Genomic DNA, 26,168 nt, shown 5'->3' with positions numbered 1-26,168 from the left:
TAATATCATTAGGTCAACACCGCTACCGCTCCCCCCCCCCCCCAAGTTGGAGATGGGGAGATTCTGTTGGCTGGCAGGTTACCCAAAAAAGTCAGAATCCCTTCTATTATTGGCACAAGACCACTGGGTACACCTGCCTTTAACACCTTTCACTCACAGGTAAAATCCGAGCACAGCTGGGAGTAGCCCTCAAGTGGCTATCAATTGGCCCACAGGCAGGTGGATCACTCAACAACACTCCCCACCCCACCTATCTCCACTGGAGGTAAAATACTAGAGAACAGACAGCACACATGCTGCCATAGTACAGCATTTTCCTCACCCACTCCTGGTACCAAAAGACTAAATTCCGGGCCATTCTACCTTAAATTTAGTTCCAGATATGATGGTTTGAAAAAGACATTCAAACATGGTAATGTGAAGAGTCATGGTCTCTAGCATTAGGGGGACTGACTTGCAAGGAAGGACCAGCATTTAAAGTAAACTACTGCAAATGATTGAGATATGAGATAAAAAGACAAATGGCGGAGGAGGCTTGAGGGGCCAATTTCTTCTGGTTTTAAAGCGCTGGAAAATCTCAGTGGGTGGGCGGCACGGTGGCCCAGTGGTTAGCACTGCTGCCTCACAGCGCCAGAGGCCCAGGTTCAATTCCCGCCTCAGGCGACTGACTGTGTGGAGTTTGCACGTTCTCCCCGTGTCTGCGTGGGTTTCCTCCGGGTGCTCCGGTTTCCTCCCACAGTCCAAAGATGTGAAGGTCAGGTGAATTGGCCATACTAAATTGCCCGTAGTGTTAGGTAAGGGGTAAATGTAGGGATATGGGTGGGTTGTGCTTCGGCGGGTCAGTGTGGACTTGTTGGGCCGAAGGGCCTGTTTCCACACTGTAATGTAATCTAATCTAATTTGTGGAGACAGAAACAGAGTTAATGTGCCAAGTTCAATAGGACTCTTCGCTATGGGGGTTTGGTGTCAAAAGCCTTGACCAGTATGGACTCACAGAAACATGGAACAAACATTATAGTTTAGGGGTGACGTTTCAAGTCTAACTGACCCTTTGTCAAAGCTAAAAAAAGGGGAGAAATAGGGAGGTATTTATACGAGGCTGAGAGAAGGTGAGTCATGGCTCCAGAAGCAAAGGTAGCAATAAAGAGGTGATAATGACAGTGCATAGAGAGATTATAGGAGATTAGGAGCTGTGAATGACCAAGGCTGAAGCCAGTGCTGTGTGACCCTAGCACCAGGAAAACAATACTTTATCCTGGATTCAAGCCACAGAAATGTCTGTCAGTTTCTGTAGCCACTAAATCTCCAATCAGTATTGCTGTTCCAATCTTCTTTGTACCCCATCCCCCCAGAAAAAGCCCTAGTAAAACTACCTCATCCCCCAGAACAAACCCTAGTAAAACTGAACCAGCTATGGTGCCATGAACTTGGCTTTACCACACTCTCCAGATGAACCACCACTTCCAGCCATGTTTAGAGCAAAGTACTGCTTGGAGATTGTGATGTACTCAGGAGAATCCTGCACATCACAGCTATTTCTTCTTGACTGCCTGGTAGTCAGCCATTCACTCTGTCGCTACAAACTCTCAGGCTTAGTGATACCTCAGTCACAGGCAGAAAGTCTATTAATAGTTGAATAGTAATATGACTCAAATTACATTAAACTTCATCAGAGTTCATCAAAAATTAGATGCAGAGCCAATTTTACAATTTCAATATAATGTATGACACATGAAAATCACATCATAAAACAGAAAATGTAATGTTAACTTTTTCAGCTATTTATTAGCTGAAAGTTCTGAACATATATTGGTTGATTGAGTAATAATGTTATTTTTTCACTCTCATATCAAATTCACAAACCCATCCCCAAAAGAAAAACACATTGGATATGTGAAGATGCAGACCTGGAAGCAAATAAATAGGAAGTTCTCATTTTTAAGCTCTGGTTGTGGAATAATGGTAGCTCTGGGTATATGCACCCTTTCCCCATTTTAAATGCAGTGGCTCAGCTTTAAACATGCCCCAATTCCAGCCACCACACTCCTTGCCCTGCTCACGGTGAAGGTCCCAGGAGGATCAAGGACAGATTTTATTTGGCCAGAGTTAAGATGAAAAAAATTGTAATTACTTTGCTTGGGGTAGTCACAAACTAGTAGGAACATAATTTTCAAGTCTTCCTTTGACTAAAATGCTGTTCCAGAAGACTGGAGAATTGTAAGTGTTGAAAAGGTTTTTAAAAAAGAATGTGAATGTAAGCCCTGCAACAACAGTTGAGTCAGTTAAAATTGATGGTGGGGATGCTCCTACTAATGATAAATAAGGGCAAATTTAATTTTCATTTAAACAAAAATGGGTTAGTTAAGAAAAATCAGCGTGGAATTGTTAAAGGTGAATTATGAATACCTATATTTTTTGATGAGTTGGGAGATGGTTGGTGAGGATAATGCTGTCGGTGTGGTGTACATAGACTTCCACGAGACATTTGACAGAGCACCATACAACAGATTTCTGAGTAAAGTCACAGCACATGGAATACATGGGATAGTAGCAACATGGATACAGATTTGATCAAATGACAGAAAGAGGGTGTAGGAGTTCTGTGACAGGAAGAACATTAATACTGGAGTTCTTTCAAGATCAGTTTTAGGAATTCTGCTCTACCTGATATGTATTAATGACCTATACCTTAACAAACAATGCAAAATTTGAAAGTATTGTGAACTGTGAGTAAGGTAATGTTGAATTTCAAAACGTAAAAATAAGGTTCGGCAGATTGGATGGGCAAGTATCAAATGAAATCCAATAAAGATGAGTGCAAAATGATAAGATCAGCCATGATTTTCTTGAATGGTGAAGCAGACTCAAAGGGCTAACTGGCCCATTTCTGCTTCAAATTTCTTTGTTGTGTGCGTATTGTTTTGGTAGAAAGAACATCAGAGACAAAACAAAGGGTACAATACTAAGGGTGGTGGAACAGGAGGGACAAGAGTCGATAGGTGCATGCATCATGGAAGATGGCAAGAAAAATTGAGCAATTAGTTTGAAAAGCATACAGCAACTATATTATTAAGGGCATCAAGTGACAAAAGCAAGGAATTATGCTAAAACTTGGATAAAACACTGGTTCGGCTTCAACTGGAGTACAGGGGTATTCAAAATCATAAAGGACCTGGATAAAGCAGAGAGACAGAATTTCAATGGGTGAAAGGATTGGGAACCTGAGGGTTCATAAGGTAGTTGGCAAAAGAAGTAATGGCGAGGTGAGGAAATACATTCTCACTCAATGAGAGATGAGAAACTGGAATAGAATGAGGATTTGAGAGAGTGGTGGAGGTAGAATCCCCTGCAGGGATTCTTCTTTATTGGGTCAAGCGAAGCATTCAGGAGGGAACTGGACTTTTATCAGAAAAGGAAGAAAAATGAGGTGCAGCACTGGATTAACTGGTCCTTCAGAAGAACAGCACAGACATGACAGGCTGAATGGTCTCCTTCTGAGCTGTAATCATTCTTTCATTGTTTGGTTCTGTAAGGTGCTTTGGTCTCAGGATTTAACAGGAACCATTGGACTGTCAGATACTCCAATCAAAAGTACCAGATTAAGGAAGTATTTGTGTGATTCAGCTGTAAGAGTGTAAATTCAGTTCAATTTAGAAGTTCCTCTTTCTTTTCCTTCCTTCCAGTCCATATTAGGTCCCCATATTAAGCAGGGCTGAGGAGAGGCTGACGCTCATAGTTTCGGTTTTCTCACATTATGTGTTCCATGAAGTCACTTATGCACTCATTGGCTTTTTTTCTGTTCTGGAAACCCCTGGTGAATTTCCACAATCCCTTTGACATCAACCAAAAATGCAAAGAAAATACAGAGAAACCACAAGGCACAAAAAACTGAAATAAAACAGAAAATACTGCAGGTGCACAGCAGGTCGATCTTGATGAAAGATGGCCTTTTAATACAATCACTTGCCTTTTATCTTCCAAATGCTGACAGACTTTATCTGTGACTTCCGAAAGATCAATTTTGATGTAAAATATGGGAGATTGTCATATCATTGTTTTAATATGGCAGTCTAAACTAACATCAGAAGCAAGATTAAAATCCTAATTTCTAGTTATTAGGTTATATTCTCTTTGAATTTAATCCTCTGATTGAAACCTCCATCTCCCAAAGGATTCATTGTTGTCCAGACAATAATCCTCTGGTGGATTATGCTAATCATCTTTCTCCTATGTCAGGGCGAATAGTGTGTGTCAGGAGGCATTTTAACCAAAGACTGGGTGGGGGAGTGAATCCCATTCTCAACCCATATGCTCAAATTCTACTCTTGTCTTAATTCCCCCCAAGTGAAATGCTATGGGATTACCAGATAGCAAACATGACTAGAAATTTAACAATTCCTTCTCACACTACTGAGGGCAAATGTGTCACCAGAAAAATCACACAACAGACACTCTACAACGACCAGAAGGAAACTACGGGCTTTCAGGATCTATTCACTGCTGTACCACATGGTGTGGTGTATTTTTCCAAGGAGCCATTGGGATTATAATGATGAATCTCAGCTGTCCTGATGCTGCTGAGTCTAAAACTGTTAAAAACTCAGGCGTATCATTATTTGTAACTTATCTCAGCTCAGTACTGAGCTGCTGGGAGTTTGCAAAGGGAAAGCAAGATCCGGTGGTCCTCCTTGGACAAAGGTCCGAGTGTTAAATGGAGAATGGCACGTTTAAGTGAGGAGGCGCGGTCTCCTTTATGGAACCTGTTAACAGGCCATTTGAAATGGAAATACAGTAGGCTGCATCCTGAAAGGCCAAGCTGTAACAGGATAACCACATGAACCGACACAAGATATGTTCTGCAAGCTATTATATCAACTCAGAGGGCGGGTGTATGGCTAGACTTTAAATTCGATTCATACCAAGTCCCTCCAGTCAACGCGGTTTCACCAGCAAGTGATACTTAAGTGACGGTAACCTGAGATTCCCTTCAAGTATTTGTTGGGTTATTCGTCCGAATTAGCCAATCGGAGCATCAAAATGGAGCTCAGCATCATTTTCACTGGCATTTTACTTAATCGCGCGTACTCACACACAGACACACATTTAGACAGACACACAGACACAGACTAACGAGCAGTAATGAATGTTGCTTACAGTGGCACCATCCTAAATGACAGCACCAGTGCCGTTTGAAGCATTTGCCATGGCTGTGGGTGGCACAGATGGAGAGGCTGTCACAGGGCTGGAAGTCTGGCCTTCCCGCGCAGTTCCGAGCCATCGCCTGAGCTTCGTCCACCTTGTCGCTCTTCAGAGTCTTCTTCACATCAGAAGCCATCGTCCCGTCTGAGAGCGTTGGTGGGTGGGGTGGGCTAAGACAAATCCAAGCTGGCAAAATCTCAATCCAGGAGCAAACTTCAATCGGGCAGAAAAGTTGGATATTTCAGTCGTCTTTGGAGAGTTCTGAGGGGGTGGGGGTGGGATTGCACAGGGATGGATAAAGAGGGGAGCTGGGGTGGAGTTGAGGGTGGGAGGAGAGTGTGGCAGATCGCCGTTTTGCAGGAGATTCAAAGGAAGGGGTAGAAGGTCTCTAGAAGCCCCAGTGATCCTGACCCAGGATTTAACTAGAAGCGGGTCCTCCTGGAGCTCTCTGCATCTGCTGCTCCCACACCAAGTAACCACCAGGGAAGTGCCCCATCGTTTCCTTTTCGGCAGGGTTGGGTGGGGGGGGAGGGAAAGACGTCTCCAGATGTTACTCCAGTTGTGGAGCACAGGATCGAATCTCTCCACAGTAGAGGGAGGGGTGGTCTTGAGGATCACAGACTGGGGAAGAGAAGGAAATGTAGAGAGCGGAAAAAAAAACGCCACGTCAGAACAGAGTTGAGAACCCTCCTCTCTCTCTCTCTCTTTTTCCAATGAATGATGCTGAGGTCGGCTCTAATCCCTTCCCCCCCCCCCCCACCCCAGTGCGGTCCCAGAGCAGAAGTCCCGAGCTGCAACTCCCTGAGCCAATGCGATGCGAAGCACCCAAGTCTCCCGTTCGATCCTCCCGTCCCCAGCAACTGAACTGCAAAGACTTTTTCACCGCATCACCATAATTTATTGCAGCATTTAAAAAAAAAACCGCACCGATCTCCTTGCCGAACGCTATAGAGAGTGCAAACTTAAATTATGGTCCCCTTCAGAGAAAAATAAACCGCGATATCCCTTTATCTTGCGGTGCTGGCGGATCAGCACTTTGCTTTTTCCAAACTGGGGAGGATTTGCATTCAGTTTTCCGCTTCACTGGAGAATCCTGCCCAGATCCCGCGCTCTTCTGCTACAGTTTTTTTTTAGATATTTTTAAGTCACTTGTTCTAAGCCTCCTTGACTGTCTCGCTATGATGTAAGTGGCACGAAGCAGCAGCAAGCTGTGGAAAGGCAGTCACTTAAAATAATTTTTTTTTGTTTTTTTTTAAAAAAAGAATGAAAGGAGAGACGGGCGTTGGGCGCGTTACTAAAATGACTGTCAAAGATTCCAGTCTCGGTCTTAACATCTGGAGCAGCCAGATCCGCCTCGCAGCCCTGGCAGCATGCCCACTTTCCTCCCATCGTCTGGCTTGCGTCTAAATATCACCTGACCCGTCCCCAATCCCCTCCGAACTTGAGAACCAAAGCTAAACTTCTCCCGACAATGCCAGTGATGGTGACCCGTGCGGCTGTTTTGAGAAATCTGTGCAGGGCAAGAGAGTCTGTCATGAGAGCGGAGTTGATTGTATTTGGTTTCCTGCCAATGTGCAACCCTGTGATAAGCTGTTTCCTTATACTGTATACATTTAAAATTCAGCTTTCACAGTACAGGCAAGTGGAGGAGAGGGTTGAAATTATTCCCCTGTTCAAGCTCCTCAGCTGTTCATCGTTTAATAGGAAACAAACACAAAACCGAATATGTGTTTCTTCCTTCGTGCATTGAGCACAAATCAGGTTTGCAGTTTGTTCTTTCATCTTCGGGAGGCGTTCCTTGTCTCATTGGACATTTCAAAGTTGCAAATGCATGCAGATTTACAGTCGATTTTCAACGGGAACCGAGTTCCTGGAGGAAGCTGATCGTGATGATGGACTGGCTTCAGGACTTTCCCAGAATTCTTTTATATCCCTGGATTTGACCTCAGTTTCTTAACGTTTTCGATTGTCAGGAAATTGTGTAATTGCTGCTGGATAATACCCCCTGGGGGTCATGATGCTCAGCGGCAGTCTGATTACAGGGGACAGGCTCAGCAAGCCAGCAGTTCTACTTTACCTGTCTTCCATCGTGTTTGTGTATATGCCCACACCAGCTTGGATTCCTATGTTTCGTAAAATATCACAAGCACATTAAGGGATAAAATACTGAAACTCTGGAACTTTAAAAACTGTAACCTGAGGAATATATTTAATAATTGCAAACCGTTACAACAAATCTTGATTGTAGTTGGCTTGTGATGCAGAGTGATGCCAACAGATGTTTTATTAAAAAACTTCCTGCATCAGTTGAAGTTACCATGAAGGACTCTCCTCGATCTCTCCCCTTGCCTTAGGCCTGGTGACTCACACTAAACCACCCCACTGGTCATCTCTGTCAAGATTATTAGATTACTTTAGATTAGATTAGATTACTTTACAGTGTGGAAACAGGCCCTTCGGCCCAACAAGTCCACACCGACCCGCCGAAGCACAACCCACCCATATCCCTACATTTACCCCTTACCTAACACTACGGACAATTTAGCATGGCCAATTCACCTGACCTGCACATCTTTGGACTGTGGTAGGAAACCGGAGCACCCAGAGGAAACCCACACAGACACGGGGAGAATGTGCAAACTCCACACAGTCAGTCGCCTGAGGTGGGAATTGAACCCGGGTCTCTGGCGCTGTGAGGCAGCAGTGTTAACCACTGTGCCACCGTGCCGCCCACGAGAGAGCAAGTGAGCAGTCAAGTGAGAGAGCAACCCCATGGCCATATTTAGCTCTAGTTCTGTACTTAACTTTTAAGATCAACAAATTAAATAGGCAAATCTGGTAAATGAACAATTTACAAACCATAGAATTCAGAGTTAGTAACTCAAAGGTTTGTGAGTTTCAGAGCCCCAGGTCAGAACTAGCATTGAATATTTTTAAGTTTATCATGAGCCTATAACAAAGTGTGACATCTGAAGTGTAGCATACATATGCCGGGTGCAAGGTTTTGAAGAAGAGTCAGATCAGACTGCACACAGTTTCTGTCTTCACAGATGCTGCCAGGCCTGCTGAGTTTCTCCAGCATCTTCTGTGTTTATTTCAGATATTCAGCACCTGCAGTATTTGTAATCTATCTCTTTATATGAACAATTTAAATGCAATGTACAAATTGTATGGCAACTGAGTTTGCAGGGTTGTTGGTGCATTCCTGGTTGAATGTTTAGTGGAGGTGTAGAAGGAAATTAAACGAGGACCTAATGATGTTGGGCTGAATTTTCTGGTAGATGCCAGGATCCCAATTGGCAGAGCTATGTGATGGACCTGAATTTGCCTTTGACTTCAGCTCACCCACTGGTGAGACCTTCCAGGAGGTAGCTGCCTAGCTAGTTGCCTCTACATTCCTGACCCAATTAAGGACAGGCAACATGTTCCTAAGGCTGTAGCCCTACCCGCAGGGGTGACACTGCAGGCAGGTGAGTACAAGGGCACCTCAGCGTGGAGATGCTGACAAATGCCTGCTGCGGAGTCATCAGATAAAGGGGCCCAAAGCTGGCAGAGTAATTGAGATGGAGGAGAATTCCCTTGGCAGGAGTAATACAGGATGTTGTGGCTGTCCCTGATCCTGTTGGTCATTGGGGCAGGGAATCTCTGGTCTGGTAGGATCCTGACCTGTTGCTACAAGGCAGTCTTCATGAGCTGGGATCTCTGCCCTTAGCAGAAGGCCATGTCAGGGTCAAATGGCTCTTAAGTGGTCCTTAATTGGCCACCTATAGGAGCAAGCTGTTTTTTCTGGTCCCAGCCTCCCTTAAGAAAAGCCACTGGAATTCCTGAAGCAATCCCAATGCCTTGCGCTGTCTTTTTGATTTGATTATCTTTATTGCCTCTTCAGAAAAAGGAGAACGAGATAGATATCCTTTTCAGGAAACTGCTCAAGATGATGCAGAGAATTTGCTGAGAAATGCTTCTCTCATTTAACCAATCATTCCCCATCCCTCACACTCATGACCGTTACCAGGGAATCAGGAACATTCTAGTCATTATTTTAGGATCCCTAGGTATAACAAGAAAGAAAGCTGCTGTCCACTTTTTTACAAGGACTGTGAAGTCATAGGGAATGCACCTGTATTGGAATTCATATTTGTTTAGATTAGGTTCCCTGCAGCGCGGAAACAGGCCATTCAGCCCAACCAGTCCACACTGACCCTCTGAAGAGTAACCCACTCCGACCCATTTCCCTCTGACTAATGCACCTAGCACTATGGGCAATTTAGCATGGCCAATTCATCCAACCTGCACATCTTTGGACTGTGGGAGGAAACCAGAGCACCCGGAGGAAACCCACGCAGACACAGGGAGAATGTGCAAACTCCACACAGGCAGTTGCCCGAGGCTGGAATCGAACTTGGGACCCTGGTGCTATGAGCCACCACTAAGCCACTGCGCTGCTCCCAACAGACATGTTTAACAGACATATTTGTTGAATTGGGCCCTTGTCAGCTAAAATCCAATAGCAACATAATGAAATGAGTTGCATAAGGATTCACTTTCATCAAAGACATCAAAACGAAATAGTAAAGGGGGCGAGAAAAATTCACAATTAAAACAGACAGTTTACATACAAGTTGCTGTTTTGACTTGCATACTTGAATCTTGTTTGATTTCAGCTTTAAAAAGGGATTCTAAGGTTGCTGTGGAATATATATTATCTCAGTTCAGTCTGTTAGAATAACAATGTCACACAGGAAGGAGGCTCATCTACATTAAGAAATGGAAATGCAATGTGAATTGAGCAGGCGACTCACTGTGAGCCATTGCTTTGATAATGCCACTCATTATGGAAATGAAACAAGCAGGTTTTAACACCGGGAGTGCAGCATATACAGTAACATTTCCCCCTACTCACAGCAAGACAATCATGTTACTGCCAATGCACTTTTTATATGGATTGGATATATACAGGGAGGAGTGGTCTAATTGAAATTGATGCCTCATTCTCATATCCATAGGCTCTGTCTCCTGTTTAGATTAGATTAGATTACTTACAGTGTGGAAACAGATGGCCAATTCACCTGACCCGCACATCTTTGTGACTGTGGGAGGAAACCGGAGCTCCCGGAGAAAACCCACGCAGACACGGGGAGAATGTGCAAACTCCACACAGTCAGTCGCCTGAGTCGGGAATTGAACCCGGGTCTCTGGCACTGTGAGGCAGCAGTGCTAATCACTGTGCCACCGTGCCGCCCACAAATGGGTGAAATTGGAATTGTACATTTTCTGACCTGTTTGGGGGTAACAGGCAAAATTTACATTTTTTGTTGCCATTTTGTGTGACAGTGATTAATTTCCACCCCATAATGCCAACAGCCCATGCTTCTAATCTCTTCCAAAATTTATTTCCATTGACGCCCAAGGCTACTACTTCACTATCATCTGTTCTACACAGATTGTACACATCACTAAACACTTCTGCTAAATGCAAACTCCAGAATAAAAGAAATGCACCAGGAGCGCAACATCGAGCAGAGAGACATGATTCGCATTTTACACTGTGACAAAGACTGGTTATCACTCACTGACCAAAACCTTTGCTGCTATCCTAACAGCTGATGGAAAAAACAAATCACTGATAATGAAAAAATGGACATAAGTACTTTGTCAAGCTCCTCAACCGAGATTCCGACATCTCAGCAAATTCTTTGCATCAGCTTGAGTAGTTTCTTGAGAAAGGACATCTATTTCTTTCTCCTTCCACTGAATAGCCAATAAAGATAATAAACTCAAACAGTGCAAAGCCCTTCTGCCCTGATGACATTCCAGCCATGATCTCTATTAATACAAGACTTGCTAACAAATTTATTGCTCGGAGATGCCAGTGTTGGACTGGGGTGTACAAAGTTAAAAATCACACAACACCAGGTTATAGTCCAACAGGTTTAATTGGAAGCACCTGATGAAGGAGCGTCGCTCCAAAAGCTAGTGTGCTTCCAATTAAACCTGTTGGACTATAGCCTGGTGTTGTGTGATTTTTAACTTTATTGCTGTCTTCAAGAGTATTTGGAGTCAGGAAAGTGTTCCATGGAACCGTGAAAATGATAATATAGTCCACATTTGGAAGCAGGAAGAATCCAAAAATGTGTGTGGCATTAATTGAGGAACAAATTTTCATATAGTCAGGAACAATCCGCAAGAGTCCTTTGAAGCTATCTATTAGATGATGTTCCCTCTGGAATCAATGCTTGGGATCGCCTTTGAACAACTTATGTAATGTTTGGAGAGAGACAGCTACAAGTATAAAGAGCAATATCAGAAATTATATATGCTGCTCATAAACCTACCTATGACACTTGGTTTGCATCTCAGAAATAGAACCAAGCTTGTCAAAATCTTCTGCATACTTCATAATGGCTTGATTAGACTTGTTTGTGCCCATAGAGCTTTAAGCAGCATAAAACAAAGATTTGTCATGACTCCCAAACTCTTTTTTCTTTTTGTTGCAATGCTTAAGAAAGCTACCAGAGGTATGTCTGCAAGCATCAACATTAAGTTCTGTTCACAGAAGATGTTCAACTGACCAATCTCTCCAAACTGTGCAGAATAATTGAATAGCTTCTCTATGCAAATGATTGCCCTCAACAAGGAAGAAATCCAGACTATGGCAAACAAATTCTTGAGTGATGTCCAAAACATTGATCTCCAAATGGGTATCTTCAAGAACAAAATTATGGCTCAGACAGTACCAGGCACAGGCTATAAAAAGTCCCAGACAAAATCAAACTGACAATACAAATCTCAATATTGCAAAAAAAAATTCCAATTGCTTATTTTTTCGCTGTTTAGGAATACCTTTATTGATGAAGGGAATAAGTGAACACATTCCAAAAGCATGTTCTGCCTTTGGCTGACTCCATGATGGTGTTCAGAAGCAGTATTGAACAAAACTGAAGACTAGAATCAAAATTTACAAGGCCATTGTCCTTGCCATCCTGCTGCATGGCACGGAATTCTGAGTCTTCTAGATACACCACATCAAAGCCCTGAAACACATCTAACAAAGATATTTGAGTTCCATCATGGTAGGAAAAAATCCCGAACAATGAGACCCTTCACTCAAAATTCAACTAAGATAGACAGGTCATATCTTCCACATGGATGATTACAGAATCCCCAAACATATCTTCTGTGGGGAACTGTCTCAGTGAAATATCATTAAGGTGATCAGTACAAACAACACAATAACACCTTAAAAAGAAACCTTGCAAACACCTGGATTGTAGACCACTTATATTAGGAAAACACTGCAGCCACCCAGACCATGTGAAGGCAAACACTGAAGCTTGGTTCAGGATGCTGCGAGTACCATCTGTACCAAACTCATCACATTCAGCATACTCAGTAGAAAGTCAGAGGTAGTGCAGCTGCATATTTGTGCCAAGGACAGATAAAAGCAGTGAGTGCTGCCAATTCTGAGGGTGTCCATTGCTGATCCAGTCTGGGATAGTTCAGTTATGAAAGGATGCACTGAAGCTGACAAAGTCACCCACGAGTTGAACATATCCAAGTGATGAGTAGTCTGTCATCAGATCGCACAAAGCCCATTATGCCCATGTGCAGATGCTTTAATGTAAGATCATATCAATTAAGGGTGGGAGAAGGCCATAAACCTTTAAGATTGCCCTGCCACTTAATAAGTCCCTGACTGATCCTAGTTCTTAATACCACACCAGATTTTCGAATCCCTTGATTTTCTTAGATTTCAAAAGTTAATCCATCTCAGCTTTGAATGTGCTCAACAAAAGATCATTCACAGATTACAAGGTTTGAGAATTCCAAAGATAGAAAACACTCAGTAGATAAATTTCTTCTCTCCTTCTGAAGTATCTGCCCCTTATCCTGAGACTTTGTGACTTGTTCCTGCTTAGGTTGCAGTTAATAAATGTGGCTTAGTTTCTGATTTTTAATTGAGGTATGATTACTAGGGTCAATTATGAATCCTTGAGTGTTCTGGCTTTGCTATTTTCTCTTCCTAAGACAAAGTATGATGGACAGGAAATACACGATAAATATATTGTTATACATATCCTCAATATATTGGACTTTAAATAAAGTAAAAACTGTATGCTCAATCTCTTTAATGTCCATCAAATATCACTCTATCTAACAACTGAGTACAGGATTTCAATGTCCACCACTGGCGGCACAAATTTCAGTTATCATACCTTTTAACTTTACAATTCTGGTTCTAAAGTCTTCCACTTACTACTCCTTTCCAAACCTTCAAAAGTTTCCTTCAAACTTACTTCAGACATAATGCTTTGCATTGCCCCAACATCTTATCTTCTTCTCAATGTGTCATCCTCCTATGAGTGCTCTGAGGAATGTGCTGCGCAAAATGAAATTGTTGCTAATGGAATGATCAGTAGAGGCTTTCTAATCATAATCCTCCACACATTTCAGTAAGGAAAGGGTCATTCGGATCTATGTGCCTACTCTAGCACTTTGAACGAGTTATCCATTCAGTCCCATAGCCTCTGTCCCAACCATTCATTCCTAAGGAACTGCAAGCTTGTCTTTTCCAATTACCTGTTGACAATTAGTATTGAATCTGCTGCTCTCTACCAGGTGAGACTAAGGAGACTGGGCCTATTCCATAGAGTTTGGAAAAACGAGAGATAGTCTAATGAAGCACAGAAAGTCCTTACAGGGTTTGACATGGTAGATACAGGAGAGATGTTTCTCCTGGTTTGGGGTGGGGAGAAGTGGTTATTGAGTCTAGAAGCAAGTGACAGAGTCTCAGAATAAAGGTAGGCCATTTAAGTCTGAAGTAAGGAGCAATTTCTTCACTCAAAGGTAAAGTCAATCCTTGGAATTCTCCACTCAGAAGAGTTGTGGAGATTCAGTCATTTAGTACATTCAAGACAGAGAATGATAGTTTTCTACATATCAATGATATCAAGGGATATGGGGTAATGCAGGAAAATTGTTGAGGTTGAAGATTAGCCAAAATCTAGTTGAAAGGCAGAACAGACTTAAGGGGCCAAGTAATCTGTGCTTGCTCCTGTTTCCTGTGTTCCTACCATCCCTTCAGATAATGGATTGAAGAATACATGATCTGGGGGAAAAAAATCCTCATGTGCGTCCCAGTTATTAAAACACAAATCAAAATGATTTTTGTTAACAGTAAATAAGAAAAGTAGCTGCATTTGCAAAGTACCAATTTGATTCTTGTTATATTCACGGCTGAATTAATGTTCAGAAGTTGACGGTCTCCTCTGCAGTAAGATTTGAGACCTGATTGCGCTGACTGCTTGTTACCAGGTTTCCCAGATAAATGCAGCTTTGTAGATGATAGTTTACTTGACATAGTGATTCTTGTTCATATGATATCACACTTACGAGAAATCTGGTTTGTGGATTAGATAAGAGAAGACTTTAGGGATGCTAGCGATTCAATAAGTGAGTAAAAAGCGCCCTCTGTCGTCTGTTCATAGTCAATTCCAGACAGGCGTTGAAATAAAACATCATCACATTCTCCTGACACATGAAAAATATTTATCTATCCTGCTACTTTTCAATACTTGAACTCCAACCAACTGCCTTGGTATTATGTCCCTTGGTGGCCTTCATTAACAAAAATCTATATGTTTTTGATGTAAAATCGTTAGTTTTTTTCCGTACTTTAACTGGATTCCTGAAACTTAAGGCTCCAAGGATACTTAAAATTGAGGTGAGATCTTCTCTTGCAAGTGATCTGATACTTACAAATAATCAGATGAATTAGGAGCAGGAGTAGGCCATTTGGTGACTCAAGCCTGCTCAGCTATTCAATAACATCATGGTTGAAATGTTTGTGTGGTAAGTTCCATATTCCCACCTAACATCCCCTTAAACGTGATAAGTTTTGATCCTCTTGTCTAACAAGAATCTACTTACCTCAGAAGTTGAATGACCTTGGCAAAGCCTAAACTGAGCATCATTGATCAGGAGTTGTTTTTTATTTAGTCATTTGTGGGATGCATGTGTCACTGGCTGACCAGCATTTATTGCCCATCCCTCGTTGCCCTCGAGAAAGTGGTGGCGAGTTGCCTTCTTGAAGTGCTGCAGTCCATTTGCTGTGTGTTGGCCCACAATGCCATTGTGTTATTGTTCAATAATTGCTGCTTGATCACATTGCTAATGTCATCTTCCATCATTTCACTTGTGATCAAGAGGAGGTTATGAGGCAGAAATTGACTAGGTTGGTTTTTGTCCTACTTTTTGCGTACAAGACATACCTAGGAAATTATTTACATTGCTTGGTTGATGTCAATGTTGTAACCATTCTGGGACAGGTTGAGTAGGGGAGCGGCAAATTCTGGAGCACAAATCTTCAGTACTATAGCCGGAATGTTGTCTTTGTGGTGTCCAGTACCTCCAGTCATTTCTTGATATCATGTGGAGTGAATTGAATTGGCTGAAGACTGGCAGCTGTGATACTGGGAACCATTGGATGTAGCCGGATCCTGGGATGTAATACCTGATGCATGCTAACTCAGATATATTCGGGTGTGCCTAGTGGTCATCTTTAACAAGCATTAAACCCATCTTCTATGCTACCATAATTTAAGTTTACCTCTGAAAATTGTGAGAGAAACTGACTAAGACAGAAGTGAGAAAGGAATCTTGAAAGACATCACTGGAGGCTGCCAGCATAAATGTAAGTCTTTTGCCTTTTCATGCTGCCTTGCACTGGAGCCAGAATGGATAAAAAACCTCTTTTCTTGGTTCCCAACAAAACTGTGAGTTACTGACTCCGCTGCAAATGAGTCCAATGAAAATTAGCAGATTGCCTCAGGCAAATGCAGCTCACTAGAACTACAGAGGAGAGGCCAGGCATCTGAATTTAGCCATCCTACATCTAGAATTCACTATGAAAACAAGTGGACCATTTTGAACCTAAACACGGACCTCAAATTTCTCCACTGTATATTCTTCTCTACTGTTCTGACACAATGAAAGTTAAAACAGAATTATTTTGCCATGTGCAAAAATATAAAACAAAAATTACAAATTGCATTGGAAATTTGCCATTATGCAGGAGTCCTGTGCTAGGTGCTAATTAAATTCTGCAAAGCATTAGTACTTCTGCAGAACTGAGACAACGTCAGAGTTCCTGTTCATCATTACTAATAGTTTGCATCATTAGGTTGGATCTTTCTGCTGGCAGTATCATTACTGTTGGCAAAATTCAGCTGAAAAAAGTGCTAAAAATAGTTGGATATCACTCCCTGATGGCTCTTGTCTCATCTGCTTTGCAATTATAGTTCTACTGGGCTTGATATCCATTCTGTTCATTTTTACTACTTTGAACGAGATTGGAATTATTTATGCACTCAGCATGTAATGAAGGCAACACATGGGTTTTATTCCAGATGAGGGATGATAGTGGATGTGAATCAAACTTATTTGTTCTTCTGTCTATTATAAGCTAGTGCCAAAATCACAATTTTAAAATAAAAGCTGAACAGCATCAAATGCAATTTTTCATTTTCCAGATAGTGTTAAATGAGTAATTTCATAATTAATGCTTCCAGTCCTTTTTTAACATTCAGTTAATGATTAACACAATGTTTTTGTGATTTCTATATCATACCATGGGAGAAACCCTTTGTGCAATTAAATAATTAGCAGAAACAATGAGTGGAATTATCTGTTTTGCAAATTAAATGTGGTATCAGGCCTAAAAATAGGAGCTACTGCTGCTTGGAGGCGGGACAGGTTGTCTCCAACACAATTGCATTCTTCTCAGTTTATTGTGTATGTATGCACGAATCGAACAAAATCCTATGGGTCAGGCAAGAAGGATGTTCTGACAACTGTGAGATTCCCCAAGCTTCAAATTCCAGGTACAATATTTAAGAGGCATGCAGACAGAACTTCATTCTCTGCATGCCAAGGGCATGGCTGAATCCTTGTTCTTGACTCCCACTCACTCTTAGAGTCATAGAGATGTACAGCACAGAACCACACCCTTTAGTCCAACTTGGCCATGCCGAATAGAAATCCTGAAAAAGTCTAATCCCATTTGCCAGCACTTGGCCAATATCCCTCTAAACCCTTCCTATTCATATACCCATCCAGATGCCTTTTAAATGTTGTTATTGTACCAGCCTCCACCACTTCCTCTGACAGCTCATTCCATACATGCGCCATCCTCTGTGTGGAAAGGTTTCCCCTGAGGTCCCTTTTAAATCTTTCCCCTCTCAATCTAAACCTATGCCCTCTAGCTTTGGACTTCCCGTACCCTGGAAAATAGACCTTAACTAATCACCTTATCCATGCCCCTCACAATTTTATCAACCTCTATAAGCAGCCCCAGCCTATTCAACCTCTCCCTATAGCTCAAACTCTCTAACTCTGGCAACATCCTAGTAAATCTATTTTCAACCCTTTCAAGTTTAACAACATCCTTCCTATAGCAGGGAGACCAGAACTGAATGGTATTCTAAAAATGGCCTAACCAATGTCCTGTACGGCCGCAACATGACCTCCCAATGCCCATATTCATTGCACTGACCAATAAAGGTAAGCAAACCAAATACCACCTTCACTATCCTGTCCACCTGCGATTCCATCTTCAATGAACTATGAACGTGCACTCTAAAGTCTCTTTGTTTGCCAACACTCTGCAGGACCTTACCATTAAGCGTATAAATTCTGTCCTAATTTGCCTTTTCAAAATGTAGCACCTCACAGTTATCTAAATTAAACTCCATCAGCCGATTCTTAGCTCATCAGCCCATCCCTGAGATAACCTTCTTCCCTGTCCACTACATGACCAATTTTGGTGTCATCTGAAAACTTGCTAACCATTCCTCCTATGTCCATATTCAAATCATTTGTATTAATGACAAAAAGCAGTGGACTAAGCACCGATCCTTGTGGCACACCACTGGTCACAGGCTTCTGTCTGAAAACAATCTTCCACCACCGTCTGTCTTCCACCTTCAAACTAATTTTGTATCCAAATGGCTAGTTCTCCCTGGATTCCATGTGATCTAACCTTGCTAACCAGTCTACTATGGACAACCTTGTCGAACATCTTACTGAAGTCCATATAGATAACCTCCATCACTCTGCCTGCATCAATCTTCTTTGCCATTACTTCAAAAAAACTCAATCAAGTTAGTGAGACAAAATTTCCCACATACAAAGCCATGTTGACCATCCCTTGCCTTTCCAAATACATGTAAATCCTGTCCGTCAGGATTCCCTCCAACAACTTGCCCATGTCGTAAGGCTCACCAATCTATTGTCCCCTGGCTTATCCTTACCACCTTTCTTAAATATTGGCAATACATCAGCCACCCTCCAGTCTTCTGGTACTTCACCTGTGGCTATTATGATACCAATATCTCAGAAAGTGGTCTAGCAATCTCTTCTCTAGCTTCCCAAAAAGTTCTGGAAACACTTGATCAGGTCCTGGGGATTTATCCTCTTTTATGCCTTTTAAGAAATCCAGCACCTCCAGCTCTGTAATACGGAGACTTTTCGAGATATCTCCATTTATTTCTTCAAGTTCTCTAGCTTCTATATCCTTCTCTATAGTAAACACTGATGCAAAATACTGGTTTAGTATGTCACCCATCTCCTGCAGTTCCATACATAGATGACCTTGTTGATCTTTAAGGGTCTCTTTCTGAGTTACCCTTTTGCCCTTAATGGAATTGTAAAATCCCTTTGGATCCTCCTTAACCCTTTTTGACAAACCTATCTCATGTCGCCTCTTTGCCCTCCTGTTTTCCTTCTTGAGTATATTCCTATTACCATTATACTCCATGAGGGATTCACTCAATCCTAGCTGTCCATATCTGCCATATGCCTCCTTCTTTTTCTTGACCAGAGCCTGAACTTCTCTAGTCATCCAATATTCTCTACACCTGCCAAACTTACTCTTCACATAACAAGAACATATTGCCCCAGATGCCCATTATCTCAGTTTTGAAAGCTTCGCATTTTCCAATCACCCCTTCATCTCTGAATAGCCTCTCCTAATCAACTTTTGAAAGTTCTTGCCTAATACCATCAAAATTTGTCTTATTTCAGTTTAGAACTTTAACTTTTAGATCAGGTCTATCCTTTTCTATAACTAGTTTAAAACTAATAGAATTATGATCACTGACCCGAAGGCGTTCCTCCACTGACACCTCAGTCACTTGCCCTGCCTTAGTTTTGCTCCTTCTCTAGTAGATACATCCATGTACTGAATAAGAAAATTTTCTTGTACACGCTTAACAAATTCCTCTCTATCCAAGGTCTTAACACTATGTCCCAGACTATGTTTGGAAAGTTAAAAACCCCTATCATTGTAATTCTTTTTGACAAATATCCAAGATTTCCTTACATATTTGTTTCTCAATTTTCCACTGACTATTGGTGAGTCTATAGCACAATCCCAACAAGGTGATTATCCCTTTCTTATTTCTCAGTTCTACTCACTGGACTGTCTCCCAGAATTATCATCCCTAAGTACAGCTGTGTTGTTACTCTTAATGAAAAATGCCATTCCACCTCCTCTCTTTCCCTCCTTTCTATCCTTCCTTCTAAAATCTATACCGTGGAACATAAAGCTGATAGCCCTGCCCTTCCCTGAGTCATGTTTCTTTATTAGCTATGGTATCCCAGTCCCATGTTCCCAAATTAACTTGAGTACATCTGCTTTACCTGTTAGGCCATTTGCATTGAAATAAATGCAGTTTAATTTATCAGTCTTACCTCATTCTCTGCCTTGCTCTTACCTGCCTTGACTATTTTATTTGCTCCTCTTCTCAACTGCCTCAGACTTATCTCTTTTCTCAGCATCTCTTTGAGTCCCGCTTCCTTACTAGTTTAAAGCCTCCCGAGTAGCACTAGCAAATCTCACTGCCAGGATATTGGTCCTCTTCCAATTCAGGTGCAATCCGAACTCCTTTCACAGGTCACTTCTACTCCAGAAGAGATTCAAATGATCCAAAAAGTGAATCCTTCTGTCTTGCCTTGGCTCCCCAGCCATGCATTCATCTGCTCTATCCTCCTTTTCCTACTCTCACTAACACATGGCGCCAGTAGTAGTCCAGATATTATTCCCTCAACAACCTATGTTTTTAACATCCTGGTTAACGTCCTTTATTTTCTCTCAGAACCTCATTCCTTTCTCTTCCTATGTCATTGGTCCAATGTGTACAATGACGTCCTGCTGGTCACATCCCCTTTGAGAATATTCTGCACTCTCCCCGAGACGTCCTTGACCCTGACACCAGGGAGGTAACACACCATCCTGATGTCTTGTCGTTGGCCTCAGAAATGTCCGTCTGTGCCCCCAAATACGAGTCCCTTGTCACAATCGATCACTTGGAACCTGACATACCCCGCATTACAGTAGAGCCTGTGTTGGTACCAGAAATTTGGATGTCAGTGCTACATTCCCCTGAGAGTCCATAATCCCCTAAATTTTCCAGCACTGCACACTTTTTTGAAATGGGGATAGCGAAAGGAGACTCCTGAACTACCTACCTCCCTCTCCTACCTTTCCTCGAGTTAACCAATGTACCGGTCTATTTCTGTGAGTTTTCTACCTTCCTGAAACTGCTATTCATCCCACTCTTGATTCTTAGAAGTTCTTTATTGTCCCTAACTGCCACTCCAACCAATCCATGTGATCCAATAGCACTTGCAACCAAACACATTACCTGCAGAATAATCATCAGGAACATTGAAATTCTTCCTAACCTGCACAACCAATAGGGAGAGCACATCACTCTACTAAAGGCCATTTCTGCACCTTAACCTACAGAACGAGAAGCTAGCATAGTCGTATTGCTCTAAAAACCCCAGTCTATGATAACTTAATACCTATGTTTTATATTAAAAAATTAATCAAGAGACAGATCTCAGTAAAACAAAAAAATAAAACCCTCACCATACACACTATTATAGATTTACAAACAAAATAACAGATGAAAATCTATAAGTTTTTAAGAGTTAAAAACAAATATTTTGTTGCTTCAGGCTTTGAAATTTGACACTCCCAGCTCTGAGTAGTTCCAATAATGAGTTCTCCAAGGTCAGCTGTGAAATTTCACTGCTTGTTTTTCTTGGGCAGAATTCCAATTTCCGGGGATGCTTGTCTTGTCACAGTAATTCATCTGTGAAAAGATTTCTGATGTGAGACAGAAAGTAGCTCTATGTTCCAGTAATACCTCATTTGAGATTCACCTGCAGGCCACCCAGGAGAGAAGGGATGTACTGACCCTGAGAGATGGCAACAGAGGCCATCCCAAAGGACAAGGTCAGCCAGGACTGAGGTCGCTGCAAAGGTCAGTGTCAATGGGCAGGTCAAGAGAACCTAGCTTTATGCTGCAATGGGTTGAATGATGTGTTGTGTCCCATCAGGTTAATTGTCTTGGTCAATTCAATGCTAATTCACAGTCCATGGTTTGAAACATTGCAAGTTTACCATTACAGAGGACTATCCCGTACAAAACTGGGTGCCAGGCATCTCCTCATTATGTTTCATATGCACTGAATATTTTTCAAATAATGGGAACTATCAATGTTGCATTATTTGTTCAACAGTATTTTAGCTCTCTCACAGCTGCAAGGATACACAGTGAAAATATAAAAAGAGCTATAACCCTCAGCAATCCATTGCACTAGACAACTCAAAAATCACAAAAGGTGGCTTTGTTCTGAAAACCTCAGAAGTACCTTATTTACACTTGTCACATGGTGCTTTATTGTTTCTCACCTATTCTAAATCTTTGATAAAACAGAAGTACCATTCATTCAGAACCCTTAACTCCTCAGGGGCCACATACAAACACAAATACTCATATTCACAGCTCTTCGGATTACCATCTCAACCTGTATGAGTGAATGCAGGGTAAATACACAAGCTAATATTTTTAACGCTTCTCTGTGCCTTCAGGATAAAACAATGCAAAGACAATGTGGACATATCCAAACGAAGGGGGAATGCCAGACCTCGGGCTCCTCAACCCCTTGGAGTGGCAGGCTGCAGAGCTGACAGGAGATCAAGGGGAAGGTGCTTGTGCTGAAGCGGAGAATCAATGTGTACCCCCATTTAGTGGACAGGTCTCCATGCAACTATTAACGTCTGCGCATGAAGCAGAGGCACCTTTTAAAACAGCTTTGGGTGAGGGTGATGGCTCACAATGATAACAAATCTGTATGTTTTTCTGTGCAAGCTTTGGGATCATTCTCCTCACCCAGGAGCAAAAAAGGAGATCACCATCCCCCAGGCCCATCTCTACCAGCACTGTCTCTGCAGAGGAAGAGTGGGAATGCTCAGAGCTCAGGAACACAAAGGTGTTCCTCAGCTTCTACCAGAATGGAGGTATTCACTTCAATGGCTAATGTACCTAAAGTAAACTCAGGATCATACGCCGGTGTGCACAGCAGCAAATCTATAGGAGGAGGAAATGGTTGAGGTCTCTGACACTCAGAGGACTGCTGGAGAACAGGCTCCTGCTAAATTCAGTCCTGACAATGAACCTCTACATGAGGCCATTAATGAGCTAACAAAGCTGCGGAGAAATGCGGAGGAATGCCTTATGGAGGGCCATGTGCAATCTGGACTGAAGGGCGAAAATATGTGGCCAAGTTCTCTCCAACATCATGTCTCTGGATGAATACATTTGGCTGCCTCCACGAAATACAGGTTCAGCAGGTAAGTAGCACACTGGCCTTTACTTCAAAGGGAATAGGGTATAAAAGTGGGGAATTCTTGCTAAAATTGTACAAAGTACTAGTCAGACCACATCAGGAATACTATGACCAGTTTGGGCCCCTTAACTAAAGAAAGATATATTCGCCATGGAGGCAGTCCAGGGAAGGTTAACGAGGTTGATTGTAGGTGTCAGAAAGAATCTTGCTGTTGATCAAAAAAGTGTGGATTAACCATTAATTTCACTTGTACTTTTAAAGAGTTTTTTTATGGCAGTCACCATCTGGTATAGAACCTTCAACTGTCAAGTGCTGTCCTTGTCACGCTATGCCTCTGGCCTCTTACTGAGCTGGGTGCCACCGAGTCTGTGTAGCATTGGATCCTGCCCAGCGAGCGAGGAGCAGGGCCTGGGGGCTGAGCCAAGGCTCCATGTCTGCAGCTAAAGGAGTGGATGCGTCAGCGAAAGGGATGATCGGGGATGGACTGGTGGCAGCGCCTGGAGGAGCATTGGATGGGGAACAGGAGGTAGAGAACCCACACATCCCCAGGCTCATGGTTCCAGCTCAGTTGTGGCAGTGTTGGTGACAGACACGCATAACCGAGACCCCAGAGCCCATTACAGAGACATAAGAGCCACTTCAGAGACTCTGATTGATTCAAGCAGGGACTGGGAGGAGCAGCAGAGGAGGAACAAGAAGAGAGAAAGATGAGCTAGATTGCAATAAAGTCTTACATTATATTCAGCATTGCAAGATGGCGCTAAAGTGTAGTGATACCTTACATATAATACACAAAAAAACATTTTTCACTGTATTTTTACATATACATGAGAATAAATCTAAACTAAAAGATTCTTCTAACAAAGCAGTTTCACTGAAGGTGTAAGCAATGGTTTATGCTGAAACAATCATGGCCATTAGTACGTAGCCGGGTAGTTCCAGGTCTGTCTGGTTTTGACAGAAAGTTGATTGTCCAAGGCCTGGCTGCATGAGTACTGACTCCTCCAGCTCTTCAGTTTGCAAATTGCAGAGTCTGGCTAGGTTTTTAAATTTGGCTTCCACATTTTGAGTTTTCATCCACACTCATGAGAAAAGGTCAGTACTTCTGTAACAATCTTGGAAGTCATGGGTCACCTGAGTGCAATTATCCAATCATATAAGTTTATGTTTAAAAATTAATACATTTGTAACATGATTTCAAAATTATGGTTTTTCAGGAGTCTATTTTCTACTTATGTTTTTTTTTCTTTCCTTTTCTTTTTAAATAAAAGAAAATAACTAAAATTTCAAAAACCAGAAGGCAATTCTGGAGCAAGAGGTCAAAACATAAGGTAATTCTTGATCAGTTGAATTTTCTTTTATGACTGAGGACTATCTATTATAATATAGTTTTTCCTATGAGTCTATGCTGTTGACTATCTGCTGACTAATTAACAGATTATTTGTTCAAATCAATAACAGAGACATATTGGTTGCACTGTGGAAACAACTACCGCCAGCTACATGTTTGATAGAGGGTTGCCACAAATTTTCCTTTCTATTCTTTCAAATAATCCTTGAACAAGTTAAATGACAACCCCTGTAACAAAAACAAAAGTCAAACAGTCAAAACTAAATTAAAATACTATGTCTAGGTTTGATGATGCACAGAGACTAGTGGTCACTGAGGCTCTTTCTTTCTGCGCTACGTCTATTTGGTTAACAATGGTAGAGGTCGAACCACTAGTTAGTCGTAACAAAAAGAAACACATCTGAGCAACATGTAGTTATGCAAAATTAGCTTGGTCATAGAAGGCAGAGGGTAGTTGTGGAGGGGTGTTTTCCTGACTGGAGGCTTCTGACCAGCGGTGTTCAACAAGAATCAGTGCTGGGACCTTGATTGTTTGTAATATATTCAAATAATTTAGATGAAAATATGTTGTCTGATTGATAAGTTTGCAGATGACGTGAAAATTGATGGGAGTTGTGAATAGTAAGAATGTTAGTCAAAGGATACTACAGAACATAGATCTGTTGGAAAGTTGGATGGAGAAAGAGCAGATGGGGCAAATGTGAAGGGATGCATTTTAGGAGGTCAAATGCAAGAAGAAAATATCTAGTAAATGGCAGGAACCTGAGGACCATTGATATATAGAGGGATCTTGGGATCCAAGTCCATAGGTCTCTGAAAGTGGGAACATAATTGGTTAAAGTGGTAAAGAAGGTGTACAGCATGTTCACCTTCATTGGTCAGAGCAGTGAGAATAAAAGTTGGCAAGTCATGTTGCAGCTGTATAAAATGTTAGTTAGGCCATATTTGGAGTATTGTGTGCAGTTCTGGTCACCACACTATAGGAAGGGTGTGGAGGTTTTGCAAATTGTGCAAAAGAGGTTTACCAGTTTGTCGCCTGGATTGGAGTGTATTAACACGAAGGAGTTTGACAAAATTGTATTATTTTTGCTAACATTTCTGAGGTAGTCTGAGACAGAGCTGATAGAAGTATATAAAACTGTGAGTGGTATGGATAAGGTGGCCAGTTGGAGTCTTTTAAAATGTCACTTACTATGGGGCATAGGTTTAAGGTGAGACAGGGGAAAATTTAAAGATGTTGTGTGAGGCAGGCTATTTACACAAAGGGCAGTAGGTGCTTGGAACGCACTGCCATGGGAGATGGTAGAAGCAGATAGGATAGCAATTTTAAGAGGCGTTTAGACAGACTCATGAACAGGCAGGGAATAGAGGGATACAGATCATGGGCAGATAGATGGGATTAGTGTAGAATGACATTGTGGTTGGCACAGATGTGGTGGGCCGAAGGGCATGTTCCTGTGCTGTACTGTTCTATATTCTATGTTCTGTAGGTACACGTTATAGTGCTATGTTGACACAATAACTGAGATTTTTGGGAGACATTGATGGCAAATCTGTCTCATCAAATATTGAGCTAGATTCCTTTGTCCCCAGCCAAATGCTGAGTGACTTCATCAGATTGGGCGAAGCTTAATGGGATCTCCATCACTAACCCTTTTAAATTCAGAGATGTTGTTATATACCTTTGGAGCAGATGGGACTTAGACCTAAGCCTCCTAGGTAAGATAGAGGGACCACTCTGACACAAGCCACACTATTAACTCATACAATGATAAAGATAACTGATACTTTAAGACCACTGTCCCACGTAACAGAGTCACGGTAATGTGCTATAATTCTGCACATTGAAATTTTGATTATTATTTTGATTATTTTGAAAACTTAATACTCCAAAAGAGTCTCTCAATTATAATGTAACAAT

The 26,168-nt window shown here is 41.9% G+C and overlaps 1 protein-coding gene across 1 annotated transcript in view; it reads right to left on the bottom strand.

The window, feature by feature from the left end:
* Positions 1–6,710, bottom strand: part of c7h3orf70 (chromosome 7 C3orf70 homolog) — a 42,751-nt gene extending 36,041 nt beyond the window's left edge. Inside the window, exon 1 of the mRNA XM_043693076.1 lies at positions 5,155–6,710. Coding sequence (XP_043549011.1) covers positions 5,155–5,335 — 181 coding nt within the window. The 5' untranslated portion in view covers positions 5,336–6,710. The remainder of the gene's footprint in view (positions 1–5,154) is intronic.
* Between the last annotated feature and the right edge of the window lie 19,458 nt (positions 6,711–26,168).

This window comes from Chiloscyllium plagiosum, chromosome 7 (genome assembly GCF_004010195.1).
Source record: "Chiloscyllium plagiosum isolate BGI_BamShark_2017 chromosome 7, ASM401019v2, whole genome shotgun sequence".
Taxonomy (NCBI): Eukaryota; Metazoa; Chordata; class Chondrichthyes; order Orectolobiformes; family Hemiscylliidae; genus Chiloscyllium; species Chiloscyllium plagiosum.
The sequence above is the reverse complement of the archived record's forward strand: the minus strand, read 5'-3'. Positions and strand labels throughout refer to the sequence as shown.